The 20,176-nt window shown below is 31.8% G+C and overlaps 1 protein-coding gene across 2 annotated transcripts in view; it reads right to left on the bottom strand.

Annotated features, from left to right (window-relative positions):
* The window catches only part of LOC131847241 (uncharacterized), a 129,852-nt gene that overhangs the window by 74,815 nt on the left and 34,861 nt on the right, over nucleotides 1-20,176 (bottom strand). For both annotated transcript variants that reach the window (XM_059196756.1, XM_059196757.1), the window contains 2 exons: nucleotides 7,819-8,146; nucleotides 5,160-6,421 (listed from right to left, as the gene is read on the bottom strand). In XM_059196756.1, the coding sequence (XP_059052739.1) occupies nucleotides 5,160-6,421; nucleotides 7,819-8,146 (1,590 nt within the window). The remainder of the gene's footprint in view (nucleotides 1-5,159; nucleotides 6,422-7,818; nucleotides 8,147-20,176) is intronic.

Below are 20,176 nucleotides of genomic sequence, written 5' to 3'. Positions count from 1 at the left end.
GGTATATATAGGTAGTTTTAACGCTAAGCAATTGCATTTGCAATTAGGGCGTCATCGAAACAAGTGATTTCACAACTTTAATAGCACTTAACATTTTAAAAGATGCATTTAATTCTATGTCACCTCTTTGACAAATAGTTTAAATTGGTCTGTTATCGGGTGGATTAGCATATTTTAGGTAGGGCACGTCAATCCACAAATCGTGCCATAAAAGGAAATGTCACTGACACTCAACAAGCGAACGTTCATAGCAGAAAAAAGAATGTGAATAAAAACTCATCGATGCCTACATTATACTGGGCATGATGGAACCAGTCGCCTTTAAAGGAGTTATTTCCATTTTTTTATAACGTTCGCGATCGTGATATGCATAAATTATAAGCATGATTTTTTAAATCAAGTTTAAGCACTGTAACCGTCATGATGCTTTGGTTATAATATAATTTTCAATATTAAACTGATTACAACACCGCTATAATTGAAAGAAATGAACATGATTATATCCGAACAGACCTTTTTAAAGATAGATTTCGGGTGTGCTCATTATTTACAAAAGCTGTTCATTACCAAAAACGGGGAATCATGTTCGAAATAAATTACATTTTGATAAATAATGTTTAAAAAAAAACTATGAAAACATCCCAGAATACAGAACAAAATGAAAACCTTAATAACCCGTTTGGTGTAGTAATTCAATATGCTTCTTCACCTTTTGATGGTATCAGGTTTGAATAAGCCCAAAATGTTTGTTTCTTGTATTTATATTCGGTGTTTGCTTAAGTTTAAGTTTTCGATGAGCAGTGTAATTAACATTTCGTAATACTTTTTTTTATTAATATTATAAACTATATATAATTAATAGTAATATTATAAAAGTTTAAGAGTATGGATGGATGTTTGATACTATTTCACGCAAATACTACTGAACGGATTTTAATGAAACTTTACAGTAATATAGGTTATACATCAGAATACCATATAGGCTATAATTTTTTTTTATAGATAAAACCTCAGCCACAGATAATATAATACATTAGTTTCAGAATTTTAGTGGCACTAGCATTCAAATTTGCCGTGACTTAATTGTCATTAGAAATAGCATTTAATGTATCTTAAATGCTATTTCTCGCAATGACAATTAAGTAATGTTGTTATGTTTTCGAACAATTATAAAACCAATCCACTAACAATTAATTATGTACTGTACATACATGTCATTTAAAAAAACTTTTAACAAAGCTCCCCGAGATCGCTCTAGCTTAATAATGTGGGTTTTGTGTGCACAACCCATGACGTTATGCAATGGGTAGTAACCCATATTAGGTTTATGACAAATTAAATAACAAATAGCTCACACATTACATAAGACGAATTAAATCCGTTAATATTTACATTATATACACGAATAATATTTATAATATGTAAAAATTACTTTTACTTTCGATACAGATATTCAATCACTTGTTAGGTATTCAATCTGTTGATATAAATCCTGAGTACTAGATACGAGTAAAACAAAGACTGCAATGTTTCAGTATGCTTGGAACGTCCGGTTGCGAGTGCTGCTAATTTAAGAGATTGTCGGATCTCACAACTGAAATGTATCTCTTTCTAATTCCCTTCTCAAAAATAGAAATCAACGATTACTTTCAACATAAACTTTATGTTAGGAGAGATTGAATTATTCTTATTATTTAAGTAAGAGATTTTCACTAGAAACTTTAAATTTTCACAGGATGGTGTTTTTGAAAAAGGATATATTAAGGTTTTTCAAAGATTGGTAACACACATGTGACATCCCTACTTTATCAAGCGTCCATAGACACTAACTGATGGTAATCGTCTACAATCGGATGAATCGTAACACATTATTGTGCGTACCACAATAATGTGTTACGATTCATCCGATTGTAAGAAGAAAGAATCCCAATAATGCATTTAATAAATAATGCAACTAAAATCATACACTTAATAATGTAATCTGAGAAAATTCGGGTATCGTTACAATTCACTAAGTAGCGGATATCCGTTGACATATGTATAAGTAGGTACAAATAGCTTAATTAGCATTTAGACAAATAATTTGTATAAGTCATCTTCATTTTCTTTTTGTTTGTTTTACTAAGAACATTTAATTTAGACTCATGCACAGATAATTACATATAGGCATATGCGTAGGTCAAGTACCTCCACTAATATTTGATGAAGAAGTTAGATCTTGTCTTATAATTGTTTTTGTCGTGTAAATTAGAATAAGAATTAGTCAGTATTTCAATGTGTGTACAAAACAATTAAATCTCCTGAGCCGTAACTAATATCTTCATAAACTAGAAATATTAGGTCATCTTATTAGTTTCTTTACTTAACGTTTACTTACTTTAATTAAAAAATCTACCTAAAAAACTGGATCTAAATCTATTTCACTTATTATATTCCGCAACGCTAACGCGTCTAAAACATATGCGTATGTCACTTGCTGATAATTTGGATAAGGTGCAAAAGAAATAAATTAGAACAAGTTATTTTTTAATTTATCCGCTACAAAAAAAAAGATAAATATAAAATCTATCGAAATTATAAATAGTACATGTGTATTGATACGAATATAACATAGTAAAAGCAGTTACACTACTAAGAAATATATCCGGTTATTACCCAGATATCAGCTGCAATATCATCAATGTCGCTAAAGGATGCCCATAATAGCAAAGCTTAGCGAGTTCTTATCCTAATGTCCCCAATAAGACTAGTTTGTAACTCTAGTGGTAATCAGCGCGATCTCAGATGGTGTTTATGGTGGGTATGTGAGCGTATAGCATGGGGAATGTCGGCGTCTTCTGAGTAGTCGTATCTAAGGGACTCACATGAGATCATTTAGCATTCCGTCGGAGTTGCGTGGCTGCGCGTGCAATATTTTCGCACTTGCAAACGTGCCATTAAAATACAAATGTTTGATGTTAAGACTTGCTGTAATGAACGATATAAAATTTTTATTTTTTCTGTTTCATTATACATTTCTCCGTGTTTTATTCTATTTCTCTGCTTTGTCTGCTTATTTATGTATTTTTTTATATACATTGTACAAACAAAGTGAAGTCGGAATAGCTCGCTAGTTTTACTAATGTATGTAGACTATGTTATGTAGTCTATTTGAGGTAAACTTATCATCATCACTTGCATTGCCGTAACATGTGATCTTTTTAACGCAAAAAGTATATGTACTGCTTAAAGTAATACACCTATTATAGTTTACCAGCATATAAATAAAAATAGGAAAGAAGATCTAATCACAACATGGCGACTACTCAACTAGTATCATGTAGCAAAACAAGTTTGCTGCGAGTTCTTTCGTAACAACAATAAGGAAATACAGTTACTTCTGGTGTCCACTAAACTGCTGAAGTAACGAGGACGACAGTTGATGATCAAAGGAAAAGATAATGTTTACTAACTATATCTAGACAAAGTTGACGGCCTCGGTGGTCTAGTGGTTTAACATATCGCCTTACGTCTGATGGTCGCGGGTTCGATTTTCTCATACGGTCAAACACTTGTGTAAAACCCTCATGAGTATGATTGTATGTATGTATGTATATTATGTGTGTATTTACAAAAAATGCAAGTACACCGTGCGGTGGCCGTTCTTTTCTTAGTCACGGCAACGCATGAGTACTATGGGCATCAAATGATGTCGTCATATCTGTGGTGTTCTTCGTGTATATTGCTAAGAGTATCTTACCAATAGGTAAGCTCAGCAAGTTTGCCATTCCTGTTGCATAAAAAACTCCACAAAATACATATTCTTGGATGCATACATCTGTACCTTAATCACACTTTTTTCTGCTACCAAGCAGCATGGTCCATAAAACTGGAACATTTTTTGATTGATTTAAACAATGAAATATGGCGACGGAATTATCAGACGATGAAACGTTTGTCTTCTGTTCATGTAGGCAACTTGATTGTTCAAAAGGTAGACCGAAAGATTTTCCACGCAAGTTATATAAAAATTCGTTACATTTATAGACAACTCTATTTTTGTTTTTGTAATATATATTATCTTTCTATAAATTTATTGTCTTGTTTTGATTAACCACCTATATATATGCTACAGCCATCCAATTAGCATATGAACGAGATGGTTTAAATTTAATTTCTGCGAATTAGGTAGGCACGTTGCCATAATAGGTATGTTACATACAAAGTTTCACATTTTAGGAAGCTTTATAGATTAAGTTTGATTATCCATAATTAATTAAATGTGAAAATTTATGATAAACCAATAGGCGTAAGCGATTAGGAGACGATTAAAGTAATCATATTATTATATAATATACTTAAATTTCTTTAAGCAATAACTCTAACTATTATAATTAATTTATCTACCTATTACTGCTATTTATTTTGGTGAATATACGGTAAGGTATGTACCTAACACTAGTGTTAATATACTCTACGAAAAATACACTAGTCGCAAAAAATCCTTACTAACAGAACAGTCAATATATTCCTTTTTCATGATAAATCTTTATGTATGTCTATTTTTAAATCCAATAGTTAGATTCGCAAGTATTTTTTTTACACATATATAACGCATTACTCTATTATATTTTGCGAAGGTGTATTTCCAAATGGATTCAATTTCTATATTGCTGCTGATAGGAAATTAAATCAAAGCATTTCTGAACCTATTAAATATTTAACAACACAGCACTTAATTTTTTATTAATTTGTCGTCTACTCCTTTGCCGTTATATTCAAACCCGAAACTTCAGCGTTGGCGTGAACAATGTCTGTAATCAACACCAGAGAGAGCTACACGTGCACTCTTCCGGCCCATTAGCATTGAATAGCGGCGCGTGCGCATGTCGCACGGATCATTGTCGCGCGGTCGCGATTTAATCGGCTACAAATCTCGACTCGATCTAAATCAATCTCGACCAACGCTCTTAGTTGTATTGTTCTCGTTTCCCTATAGTGATTAAACGTAATGACCACATTTGACACGTTCATTACATGGCACTGTGTCGATTCACTGTTCGAGTTAAGTTCAAGAGCATCGGAATACCGTTATTCTTTAGCTGCTTACAAAATTTTATATTTTCATATTGCATTTAAGTTCCATAGTGATGAGTATACTAAAGAGAACTAGTACTTACCGGTAACTCGAGGTATTCTATTATGGTGTGTTTGGCAGCCCCTCTTCTTATATCAGCAAGTGCAGTGAAGTGCTCGTCACGACGTGCCTTTCGACGAAGAAGAGCACGAGCGAACGGATATGCAGAAAGGTACTCTCCATAAGCGTCCATCAACTCTCCCATAAATAGTTGCTTAAGCAAGATCGCACTCTCGCCCTCTCCGTCTTCAATCGGAGGAGGCGGTAACTCACGACACTTAAGCGATTCTGGAATACTTTTCGAAGCAAATGTACTTATGCCACTAGTCGATTCACATGACGTGAACGCACCCGTCGAATCACTCGAACCGCATTTCGAAAAGGGAAAAGCGGAGGAGGTGCCGCTTTTATCACTACTCGCTGAACTTTGTCGAGTAGTGCTGGCTTTTTCATAATAATCCGGAAATTGTGGCTCAGATTGGCTTTCTGTTGAAGGTGAAGACTCTTCAGCAGCCGCGCTTGTATATTTAGAATTCTTGATACAGTCATACAAATCCTCAATAGACTCATATGGTGTTACACTTCCACAAGATTCACCATCACGTAACGCTTCATATAATTCTTCATTTCGACGCCTGGCAACAGGAGTTACAATAGCAGACTCTGAACGACTTCGTTTTACACTGCGCACTAAATCATACCCAAAGTCAGTCGGATTAAGGAAATCCCATCTCACATTAGCCCAAACATTTTCATTAGCATCAGCTGATATTCTATGGTCGGTGCAACATTGTCCGCCGCTTCTAATTGTCACAGTCGTTACATTATCACTGCTTTCTATAATAGAGCTATCGGCCACAGATTCATCGCAATTTATTGGTATATCAACAATTACTTTTCGAAGACTAGCAGTTATAGATGAAATACTAGATCTATTGTCATCTTCAATTCTATGGTTATCTATTGACTCATTATATTCAGAATTAGTAATTACTGAAGAACCATCAACATCCTGTTGGGAGAGGATTCCTTCTTGAATTAGCTCCGTAAGTATACTTTTTTCTTCCTCATCAACTATAATAGACTTCTTTGAAATTATAGAGTGTGCATCATCATCTTCTGTATTACCATCGTTTACCAAAAGACCAGAATCTATGTATTTTCTCATTCTCTCAGTTAATGCTTCACTGGCTTCAGACACAGATTCAAGATAATAGAAAAGTAAGTGATATTCTTCCTTAGTGATAACTGCTGCACGTAGTAATGGTTTTCCAAATAATTCCACAGCTGAATACAAAGTTGCAGCTGTAATAGAGATAAAGTATTCATTAGTCATGTATTGTGTACAATGTTGTCGCAATGTATGATACCTTTTTACTAAATTGGAATGGCAAACAAGCTATATACATGAACAGAGCTACGGACATCAAGTGATCATGTGACGCAGGATTACCATTCCTGAGGAGTAAGATGTCATGTTATGTATCCTGTACAAAGCAAGCTGCTTGGAGACTGAAGCAGGTGAGACTGAGATACACACGCAGACGACTTTTAGAAAGTCTACGTCAGTAGAAGACGCTACTCATTTAGTATAAATAAATATTTATAATCTAGTACTATTTCATAAATTATTTAGGAGATCTAAAGGTCAGATTACACATCAATTGAATTATTCACCTTGCATTAAAGTTCATCAATTGTATGTGACCCAGACCTTTGCAACTCCTTGAACTGATCAAGATTGACTCTCTAAAATAGCTGTCAATAAGTAGGTTTAAAAATTATTACAATTTATTCATTTCATAATTAACTTAATTAATACTAATATATATAATTAAACTATTTAATATATACCTACATATATTCAAGTTCTCAACTTCTATTTAATGTTTTTTGTATGGTAGGTTTCAAATGTAAAAAATCTCTCGTTGAACGAACATTCTTGTGGAAGTCGATTGATTGTTACAATATATAGACAACTAGTTTGAGTATGAAATTGTAGTATCAGTATGATGGTCACGATTGATGCAAACCTAATACATACAATATACTTCTGCGAAAGATTATCGGACAATGGCGTGCATACACGCGTCTCATTTATTGCCAAACCGCTTTCTACAAACATGCTATGTCTACATGCGGAATATTCAATATGTCTATTGGATATTTGGGTAGTTAAGCTTAGTGATGACGTTCTATACTGGCTTAGACGTATGACGTAGAGCAACATACTACACGATTAACAAAGTGTGGTAGTCTCAGTTGCGAGCTGCGACGTAAATAATTGCACATAGTAAAATTATGTTGAAGTAAATTTCCTCATTTGAACCGACACTGGGTACAAGAACGTTTAACGAACATTCTAACTAATTGGAAAGTAAAAATATATTTTATTAGTAGAACAAAACACTTTAGATAACATAGATAGGGAGTTAACTTCATAATTTAAATTAAATTACCGACTTTTCTGTCGTGCAGTCATATTCTTCTTATATATATAAAACATGTATTTATATTCTTTACAAAATTTTACTCTTAATTTCGTTTGCCTTTATTGAAATAAAAACCAAGTAAATATATTCAGCTAGTGTGTGTGGATGTGGATGTATGTTATTAATATTATTATTAATTTTAAATCTATAACAGAAATCTACTAAAATATTCAATAATTATAATAAAACTGTCATATGATATTTACTGACCATAAATTTTCTCCCAAGCTATGAATATCTCCAAGTCTTTGCCGTCCCAGTGCGGAGGTTGATATTCGACTACTAGAACTTCGCCTTCCAATGAAGTCGCAGATGCTCTTGGTTCCACAGGAGCTTTGGAGCCACCAAGAAATAACAGTGCTGCAGGTGGAGCAGGCGGCGTGTCGCTGAACGCTGTAGGTAGTGGCAAGGGACCCGCGAGGGGAACTGCTTGAGGTGCGCACAGCGGGCCAGTGGGAAGACCAGCTACTACCATACCAACTTCTCGAAGCGGTTCACAAACTATTTCAGCAACTGTGTTGTTGCCCCACACCGTCACCTGAAAATAACAGTTTGATCATTAAACTCAAAGAACATTTAAATAAACTAAGTTTTATATGACATGAGAGAGCAAGTTTAGCCATCAAACTGAGATCTATCGCCTATATACATGGACTATAGCGCTATAAATATTTATCTAGTATTTTCAATTCAATTCCACAAAAATAAAACTGAGATAACATTAAATATGACATATCACCATAACAATGCATTTTATTAACATTTTATGTCGTGAGTCTGATATAGAATATAGTATCATTTTATGATCCTGCTCAATTTTGTGTTAATTTGTATTATATAAAAGTAGATATTTTGGGAATTCACAATCATTGTTCAGTAACTACAGCTACTGTTCATGCTACTATTGCTTTCATTGCGAAGGAATCATAATATACTCAATTAGATAACTGGATATAATATTTTATTTATATATATATATATATTTTTGGTATAATACTTTATTTGTAGCATACAATGAAGAAAAGACACTTTAAGATGGATTTATTGCTGAAAGCAATCTTTTCAAGGCAACCAAGGTTTTACAGAAACGAATTTAAATATGGAACAGGTAAAATGCAAAAAGAGGAAGCGAAAATTATGAATTCTATTATTTTAATGATCATATCTATATAGGTCTTCTAACTGTGGTACAAGGTTCTTGATATTCCAACGGAGACTGCTGTCTTTCTTACAAAATTACCGTTAAAATGTATTTATGTCGTCTTTATATCATTTAACACTATGTAAAATGATTTACTTATGGTTAGTACTATGATTAACTAAGACAACGTAGAACGATTTACGACTTCTGTTTAAAACTCAACACTCAATTGCTGTTATAAAATTATAGTAGTGTGGATATTAAATTATTTCCAGTCTCTGAGCGAATTCTTATTATTTACATTTAAAATAGATCCAGGAATGAAAATGAATGTCATAAAGCCTGCAACATAACTATGCGCTTCGAGCAGTATAACAAATGTGAGCAGTGCGCTAATATGTAGATATAATAAGATGTAAATGCAGGGGTCTCAAAGACCTTGACTGCGTGAGTTCATGGCGTTTTTTACTGGGTCCACGTGACGTCACTCCCGAGTTATGCGCGGGCACATCGTCCGGCCCCTCCCCGCTTGCCTCTAACCGCGCCCAAAACGTACCCTCCTCCAGGATAATGCGTCTGATACATCTTCAACGAGGAAAAAAATAAACAAGATGCAACGGACAAGAATAAGCCAGTCGATTTTACACGGCCAACGCTTTTGAATTTTACAAAACCAGAATAATTGGTTATTGGTATGTATAAACAATGTTTAAATTATTTCTTGCGCGATTTTCTCGCCATTATATGTATCCTTATTTTATATATCCAACACTATGGAACAGTATCAAATAGAGCTAACAAAGCAGTCACAGGCAATATGAAACCTGTTTTGAATTACCTCATTTTCTATTTCTAACAGGAGAAATAACAACCTTGACAATAAAATAGCTAACAAGTCAATATGCTTATTTGATGATATTTAAAACCGCGACCAGTTTTGACATCGGATCGTTAATTATTATTTTAACTAGGATCCTATTTTGTCTGTACTGCTTACTGGCGGGAAGACATTGAGGAAAAAGAAATTAAAGAAACCAGATCTAGCATACAATGGGGAATGTATAATTAATAATTAAGTAATAATATAAATAAATAATAATAGTTATTTATTAATGATATTTACGTTTCTAGATAAAAGTGTTAAATTTACAAAATATTTATTAAGTCGCCAGATAGGTAAGGGCATAGTACCTACGAAGGAAAACCTCATTTGTTTAGTTTGTATTTTAGGCAAATATACATTATCGGGTTGGTTATTGCACAAACAGTTTAAAACAAAAACAAAGAGAGACGTGCCCGCATATCTCTACTTATTAAAGATTGTGCTTGTTACTAAGCACAAAATATTTTTTGCGTGAATTTGTAATTTGTTTATTTTGATATTTGTATTCTTATTTTTGGTTGTGTATTCATTTTAAAGGTTTTGTACATGCAAGCCTGTCTTAATTAATATAAAACATTATTTGTGTGACTGTGCAAATTTTCACTTTTTAAAACAGGATACTTAATCCTAGATAATCCATAGATTCAATTTTAGTTCAATTTTCATAAGAGCGGTGCCAACAATTATAAAAACATATCTAGTGTTAATAATCTGTGTATATTTGAGACAAAAGAGGTAACAGAAAATATGCGTTATCATTTATTATTAGTCTATTAGTGTAATGTATATTTCGGTGACTGGTTTTTTTTAGACTTTGGATGAATTAAGGATAAATACGAATACCTTTTATATTCACTAATTTGTCTTTACAAAAAATTGTCAATAAAATATAAATAAATAGGTCTCATCTAGAAATATACCTATTACTAATCTACGAATCTAGATTATTATCCAAAATTATAATATATAATGTATTAATTATGCATACCTACCTAATTAACGGCTTTTTTACCACGAGTAGGTATTCAAATAAATGGTCGTAGTAAGGATCGCCTGTTAATGCACATTAAATAAAGGTGTATATAAATTGGATGAACTTTATATAGGGTAGAGCGTTAAAAAAATACTAATGCTACAGTTTATGCCCAGACCTGTGAAAAAATCGCGTCATTCGTATCATGCGCAAATGTACTAATATTTAGTCAATAAGAAACATTACTATTTTTGTATATTTATAATGAAGAAACTCAAAAAGTTCGGGACTGATTTCAAAAACTCTTTCCTTTCACCGTTATAATGCTATATAGATTTGATTATTACTAATATAGCAAAAATTTAATTAAGTAATTTAACTCAATTTTTTGTATATGTATATAGTGGATTCTTAGTCACGTTATGTAATGTTATCTTATTTATGTACCTTTTGAAAACACCCACTAAATTCTAAACTAAAACATGTTTCTAATAACTACCAGAGGCAACAGTTGTAACTATGCGTGCGTGCGTGCTATAAATAATAGTATTAAATAAATTATTGTCTTAATAAAAAGTACCAACCTACTCAAATTAATCTAGCTAACTTATATAACACACTATCACACTTAATATTCAAAGCTTATAATTTAATATCCCTACTTACCTAAATGAATTATGTACATATTCTATAATTAATGGTTTTAATCTTTGCATACATCAGTAAAAAATATCTTTAGGAGTTACTGGTGGTATCGATGTTCCACTACAGTTATCTCACTTAGATCAACGACAGTTGGAGTGATCTGCGTACTCCACTGACCACTCCACTGCCCTCAATTCTGTGGGACCTGTTCCTACCATAGAAACCTCTATCCGTCTTTATGCCAGGTCAACAGATCAATTAGGTTAAAAAATGAGTTACACTCATTTCCATGTGTAATATTAGATACTCGAAAACATTGATCTTAATCATTAAAATATTGGAAGGCTTATTAGTAGTGCTATAAATATTACAAAAATATCGAAGTGCAATATCGATTGAATACGAATTACGACGCGCGATAGACCGAATTCCCTGACAATAATTTGCAATATCTATATTTCGTAAATTATTTTAGGAATAAAAATTCAAATGAGAGAAATAACTATACATAATATGTATTGCTAACGCCATCTATCTTTTATCGATGGAAACACTCACAGCGCCATCTATTCGCAGTAGTAGTAGTTTTTTTAAGCACAACACCGTGACCGGTGGTTAGCAGACACGGTAAATATAGTAATATAAGTGTCATAAACTAGATGGCGCTTTTCCAGAACTCTATAATGAAAATAATTTGAAGAAAATAATAATAATAAAAGGGAATTAAATTGAATTAATTTAGAGCGTTTAGTACAATGTAAAATATATAAGAATAAACATAATAATATTATATTGAGATAATATATCATTAATGTACGTTGTACCTACGTGTGACATTTTTTAAACAATTGTATCCAAATGCAATACTTTTGAAGTTTGTTACTTAAAACACTGTTAATTTAAAGAAAGATGTTAGAATTTATATAGCTTTAACATTTTGCTTTGATTTTTTTTCTAAATGCAGTTTATTTTTGATGCCAATTTTCAGATTGGTCCGGATTTGAACTGTCTGCATTATACTATTAAGGTAACACCTTGATACACTAGATTATCTGTAAGAGACTGCATACCAATTTTTTATTGCACTTTCTAACTATTGTTTTTTCTCAGTGCGCAATAAATATTTGTTGACTGACAACGGTATGGTATCACCTGCCTGAGCTCATAGTATACGCTGAAAATGAAGAACATCTAATTGAATGAAATCAATCTGTTAGCCGGTCGTGTGAAATTTACCAGAAATTAACCACAATAGTTTCCAAGGGAGACCGCTTAGAAGTGTCTACCTAATATTTATGGAAATTGCTAGCAATGGGCATAATATTATTCTTATTAGTGACAGACACCTGCCCCCCCCTCCCAATTCCCTCGAAATAATGAATAATTTATATTACAATTATTATTATAACCTAATAATATTCTCAGATTTCAATTTATAGGTATCTAGTTATTCATAGCATTAGTCTTTACCATAAATTAATTCTAGGAACAAACAATTAGTGTGATCACTGCATTCTGTGCCGTTAATTAACTTGCTGGCCAAATTATATAAAATAACTATATTCGTACAACATAATAGGTACTTTCTTTAGGTAAGTAGCTACATTTTTACCTATTTATCTTTATTACATATAGTTTATATACCTACTACAGATAAGAATGTTATTTGTCATATCGGTCAATCTACAATATATGTCCTGTTCGATTTGTCGTAGGTAAAAATAAGTTATTTATTTTATTTTCACTATTTAAATTCAATTATCAGCAATAATCAACCACTATAATTAATATTAAATATATTTCCATGCTTTTATTCCGTCTTGTCCGGACAATACAAAATGCTTCTACGTTTTGTTTTTATTTAGTATTAGCTGTACATGCGACTTCGTCCGCGTGGAATTCGACTTTATTTTTCTAAAATAAAAGTAGCTTAAGTTACTCCTTATTGCATCAGTTTCCGGCCAAAAAAAGTCTCGTCAAAATCGATCCAGCCATTTCAGAGATTAGCCGGAACAAACAGACTTCTTCTTCTCATTTGCTTCGTTCTTGTCAGAACGGTCGTGGGATGTGAGGCTGATGTCATCCGCCGCACGACATCTCGCCATTTGTCTCTACTGTCTGCCATTCTGGTACACTCGGGGAGTGACTCTCGACTCAGGGAGTGGACCGCCTATTGGTGCTTTGATTTGCTCGGTCCATCGCATGGGTGATCGTCCACGGGGTCTAGTATCAACTCTACCCTGTATGGCAAGTCACTCTATGGATGCGTCGTTTTTTTTTCGGTTATTTCAATATTACAAACAGACACTCAAATTTTATTTATATGTAGGTATAGATTTATATCTAGAATCGGTATAAGACGTTTTCAAACAAATGAATAATAATAACAAACCCCATGATATATTTGTAATCCCACAGATAACATAATGTAAAACTAAACAGGAAACGTTGCTCTGTCTAATTATTTGTATACTGTATCGATCTGTACTGAATTGTAAATTTTAATCTGCTTCATTTGAAAGTAGATGACCTTCAGATCAGGATTTGTTGATGTCGAGTTAATCGAGCTAACATTTAGTTTGGATTGGTCATTTCTACATAAGGACAACATAGAGTCTAAATTATCCCAAGTTTTTTTAAATGTTATAGTGACTACTAATTACTGCTGTAACATACGCTTTTACTCATCATTTAAGTTATAAAAATTGGGAATCATCCCCAAACTGCATAGCAACGCTTAATCAGACAGTGCTGTTAATACCTCTAGTTCATCTAGATTATGACTTTTCTTGCTTCCAAATCGCATAACACGATGTTCATAAAATTCTTTAAGAACTGACATTTCAATTTTTTTTTATTGTTTAGTAGCTGTAGAGATCCGTATGTTCAAACTAACACTCATCCGTTTAATATATTTACAAATAGCTGTTTCGTCGATTATATCTGTTTTTTTAGATAAAATATAAGTAACCTATGCCATTTCTCTTATTTTTGATTGAGTGTTTAGTTGTGAAAAGATGAAAACAGACGTATAGTAAAATTGTATATTTATATATAACTAGTTAATTGTATCTGCTTCGCACGGATGTACGTATATGACCTAAACCTACGCGTTAAATCACTCTATCTATTCCTAAAAATTACATTAAAATCCGTAGCGTAGTTTAATAGATCTAAGAGAACAGACAGCGAAAGCGACGTAATTTTACACTATGTAAAGATAAAGATTATGAATATTTAGTATGGATGCAAAGAAGATGTATAATCTATATTTATTGAGTTATTATAGCTCCAACCTTCAATAATCTATTGTGATAGCGAAGGTCTATCGTTAGCTATTAATTCCTGTCAGGGATAGAAGTTCTGTAATGTTTATAGGAGCGAAATGATTTACCTATAATATTTAGAATAGGTTTTTTTTCGAAGATGATATATATGTGATGGCAATGTTCAGGCATGAGTGGGCTACAAACAAATTATTATAGATCTACGGCCTTCTATTAAATTATCAACAACTTTTATTTCTTAATAAATATAGTAGGTATATTGGATACGTAGATGTCAAGTATATACCTACTTGATTAAAAATATTATCTTTACCTATTCCTTACTAATATTATAAATGCTTAAGTAACTCAGTCTATTTGTCCATATGTATCGCGCTTTCACGGCAAATTGAACCGATTTAAATGATATTTGGTACACAGATAGTCTAGACCCTGAAAAAGTATGTCCTTTCTGAAGTGTCATCTTTTTAAAGCTATATGCATGAAACTTATTTTTTAGACTGTTGATTATAATAGACTTATAAATTGACATTTAAAATTTCTATTAATTTTACTTAAGGGCTAAAATAAAATAAGAGATTAAAGTTTGTATAGAAATTTGTCATTTTTGAAGCTAGAAGGACGAAACTTTTTTCGAAAGTTGTGCTATGGCGTGTTTATTTTATTCGTCAAAAGTATTCGAATATAAAATATTTTCGAATATAAAACACATATAAATACCTTATATATTTCATATAAATATTTTAGTACACTTTTTGCAGTAAACACTGAAAAAACCACGAAACTGCCACCCAAACTCGACAGTAGAGTTGAAAAAGGATTTTTATTTGTTTTAATTTCATATGTTTAGTATTTTAACATTGCGAAATAATAAGTATATTAAACAAATGTCGTAAAATATTGGCTTTTATTACAGGTGCTTTATAAACATTCGTATTAGGTAGGTATATTTTAGTACTATACTCATTTCTACTTCACAAAATTTTAATGGATTTTCTTTAAGTGCATAGATTTACATAATATGTTTATCGATATTATAATCGATAGTCATCGAAAAAAATAATATTTGAGTATCTATTAATATAGTTAGGTAATGAAGGAAGATAGTATGTAGGTATATCTAATAATCGCAAATAATATAATATTACGTACTAATAATTAAACCAACTGATGTGTATGTAATATTCATATTTATAATAATATGCTTCTATGTATTTATATGTACCTACCACACACATATTTCTACAAATAGGTACAGCAATTTTGCAACAAAAAGCAGCCCAGGACCTCGAATTTCTCTAAGAATTGTGTCAGTGAAAACACGGTACTTTTCCTTTCCGTTTGTTACCATTGTTGCTGTTGCCTGCAATAATACAGTGTATGTCCGTCTGTCACGATCCGATGGCTGGGTTCGACACTCTTCAATGACCACAGTGATATATTGCTACACTGTGTAAAATGTATACCTAGTGATATACCTCAATAACCTTGAACTTTTATACAATATCTAAACATATGTGTATATTAATAAATGTGAAAATATAACGATTTAATTTAATTTGCGTTTTTAAATGAAGTGATGATATAATTACAAATGATAAAAGCAATATAAAAAAAATAAGAAAGCATTCATTTTCTATATATAGAAATTTTATTATATACTTACACTAATTCTACATAAATAATATAGACATATTGTTACCTTACGCAGTAAAATTTATACAAATCATTATTTATGTACAAGCCCACATTGGGTAAAAACCTCCTACTATACTACAGATAATACATATATTAATTTCCATAAATAATATAATTTCATAAGAATGTATATCTATTAATTTCCTAATAGTTACAATATATACTATGTTTAAAAATGCATTTTATCTTTTTAGGACGGTTAACTTTCTCGTTAGTCGTTTGAAAATATATTATATTCCAATTGGAGCAGTAATCGAAATTAAACGTAATTTATCTTATATGACTTACGAACATGGCTAAATAGAGTTGCCTTTTAGTCATTTGTAACTCTACAGCTCAACTATTCAAAATGTCTTGAAAGGTTGCTCTTTGAAGACAATAAAATACTTAATCTTTATCAAGTAACTTCAACAGGGAGAAAACCTGTTTAGTACTACAGTACTATAGTAAGAAGATTAGTACTATAAATTCTTCTGTATTCTTTCATGATAAGAAGCTATATGCCTTGTATGAGTGTATAGCTACTATAAAAACTACATGTAAATACGTATACGTAATATCGAACTAACGCGCTAATTTAAAAGATACAAGATATATAAGAAATATACAAGAAATATATTTTCAACAAAAAAAATCTTCAGTCATTACATGGCACGTAAACTGGAGCAATAAGCGGGTGAATGGCCGATTTTCATGTCCCTCACTAATACAACAGTGTTCACAGAATTGCAAACTCGTAACACATTATTTTCGCCAAAACCACAATACCGATAGGCACCGATACGTTCACGCAAAACAAAAAGTAAACAAACAATTAGTCGATCATAAGATAAGGGAGTTACGAAATATCTGAATTAGGAATAAAGTTACCTCCTTAGTTAGAAGGGGCATGGACTTTTTTATTTTTTGTAAGAATAACTAATAGCTTCATCTAAAGTGTAACATGATCAGTCCAGAATAATAACGTAATATATATAGAATAAAATAATAACAACCCAGGACAATTCACACAGCACAACTAACCTAAAAAGCATAGAAAACATTATTTTTTATAAAATTAAAACCCGAGTAAATAAATGTATGGATTAAAAAAAGAATTGTTAAAATCTTTTTAATACATTGGTATTACGAAATACCTATTATCACAGATAACATTTATCACAGCTACAACCACTTAATTTAAATATTCTCTATTTTTGAAAATCTACGGACAATACGCTTATACATGTGAATGTATAAGCTCTGTAGTGATACAGAGATAACGATCGGTAAATAATCCTGCCCTCATTTTACTTTACCATATAATAGTAAAGAGTTTGTATTTTATTTGCGATAACACATTAACAGTTTAACACATTCGGATGAGCATTTCACGTATCGTTCAAGAAAGTGGACACATTTATAGTTGACAGTCGCCGAATTGCCGACTGACATACTTTCAGGCGTGCGGTGTTGTTATAATTAAATTTTATCAATACGAGAACATATGGTTGCCGGTTGCCTCCTATATGAAAACCGATTTTCAAACACATTCGATATTTACATATGTTTTCACTTTTTAGCCGTTGTGACATAGTTTTTATGGAAAATACCTATATATTCACACTGTTTCCGGTTTTGAATTATAACACGTTGTTGTATTTCAGTTTGGAAATATCGCTAATCTAATTATTGGCATAAAATCATACAAGTTAGAATGAATTTGTGTCGAAGTGTATCCGTTGATATAATAATAATGTAAAGGATTTTAAGATTACCAGTAACGTGCAGTTACCAATAATTAATATTTTTAAACAAACTCCCTAAAAATAAGTAGGTAATTAATTTTCAAAAATCTAAATTACACGACAAATACTCATTTTTTTTTTTAATTATTATTTATTAATAATCAACATCTGGCATAAATAGTTTTCTTATATTTAATAAATGCATACAATTTGACACCTACAATTTATCTTTCATTTGGCAATTCTATTTCATTATAAATAATGTTATATGGAGTTATGTAACTATTTTAAGTATTTATTTTAATTACTCAACCTACTTATACCTCTACGATTAATTATTCACTATGTACAGTAATATAGTAAGTAATTTCACTCAACCTAATACCTATTTACTGTACCTAAAAAGTTTTGAAAACGTCGGAAACAAAGTGAATTAGAAATCGTTCATTGCAAATTCGTCTTGTTTCGATGAATGCACCGTCAAGGGTCGTTACACGTAACCACTGGGAAATTACTTCCGACCTTTGTCAATATGGGTCACTTTCTAGTCAAATCTGTCGCCTGCATGGCACGGAAAGACATTCGCTTTCAGTTTTTCTTTATAGATATGCAATAACATTAGACACAGTATGAATATATATTATCACTAAAAATCCCGTCAAAATCAGCCCAGCCATTTCAGAGATTAGCCGGAACAAACAGACAGACAGACAAAAATTTTAAAAAGTTGTTTTTTCGTGTATTTACCGTATTTATATTCATATGCATGCAGAAAAAAACGGTTATTTCAATATTACAAACAGACACTACAATTGTATTTATATGTATAGATGTATAGATAATATAACCAAGCGGCATTAGCATCAATATCTCTATACGGGTGCACAATATGTTGTTTATATGAACGATTATGAAATGGTGTATCCGTTTTCTATTGTAGGTATAACTGAAGTGGGATGAATATATAGTATATACTATTATACAAAAAAACAGGAATATATATGCATCTTATTATAATAATTCCAAAAAGATTCACAATACACTATACAACAAGAATAAAAAGAATGATGGGAAAGGGTCAGCAACAGTAACTATTATACTATATATTTAAACCTATATATACTCAAAAAGAACTATTGGAAGATGATAATTATTTCATTTAGTACCACGTCGCGAATTCATTAGAATAACAAGATGGTTCCCGTGGAGTATGACCTTATGGGGCACATTTCTAATAAAAGTAATAATCTCTTCATCAGCATGCATGTCAACAACTTCTACTTGATATTATATAGAAGAACAGAGTTGGTCAATCATGTTCGTAAATCTCTAACCTGCTCCATGTGCAATAGTAGATTTCCAGAGACTTTACCTATTATACTGTATTTGTCAGGATTTTCCTAAAATATCTATTAAAAAAGTGGTTTTAATGGTGGGCCAGTGGTTTACTACCTTACATCGATCAAGAATCTTGTGAAGTCCTAACTGACTAAAACATGTATATCGTATGTTTATGTATATCTCTGACTAGGCATAAAGATGGACAAAAGAAGTTTTGCAAACAGAACAGCACATAACTAAGCAGATTTATTTATAACTGACAAAGACCAATTATCACCTTTGTTCTTAACAAAGGTGATAATTGGCCTCCAATGTAATATATGTACTATATAAATGTAATATAGGTACATTTATTTATAACTACTATACAGAATTATTGTTTAAAATTACATATATTCTCAAAGATGTAAAAATCTAAGAAGTCATGTAGGTATCATCACAGATAATATAATATTGTATCATCAAAGCAAAGGCCAACCAACAACCTAAATCAAATGATGAAAAATCATGTTTACGAAATACATTATAATTAATTATTGCAAAACTAACTAGTTGTACATATAGGCAGGTATATCATCAATGAATACTAGGAAACCAAAGCCAAAGCCGGTTAACGCTGACTCACTCATCCGGAGCGAGGCGTGCATGGTTGCCCCATCTCTATTGTGAAGTTGTAAATGTGACCAATTTTCGAATATTAGCTATCCGAGGCTGCCTTTAATTAATGTAGCCATCGAAAAATTAGCTCCTAGCCCTGGCTCCGCACCGGTGCACTGATGCGAATAAAATAATAATATACATTAACGACAGTTACTTCAGATAGAGGCATTATCAAATTTCGCCGTGGTACCGCACAATTATAAAGATATAAAT

Source organism: Achroia grisella, unplaced genomic scaffold, assembly GCF_030625045.1.
Source record: "Achroia grisella isolate CSIRO2021 unplaced genomic scaffold, CSIRO_AGI_Agris_v1 utg516, whole genome shotgun sequence".
Classification (NCBI taxonomy): domain Eukaryota; kingdom Metazoa; phylum Arthropoda; class Insecta; order Lepidoptera; family Pyralidae; genus Achroia; species Achroia grisella.
Note: the sequence above shows the minus strand (reverse complement) of the source record. Positions and strands in the feature narration are given on the sequence as shown.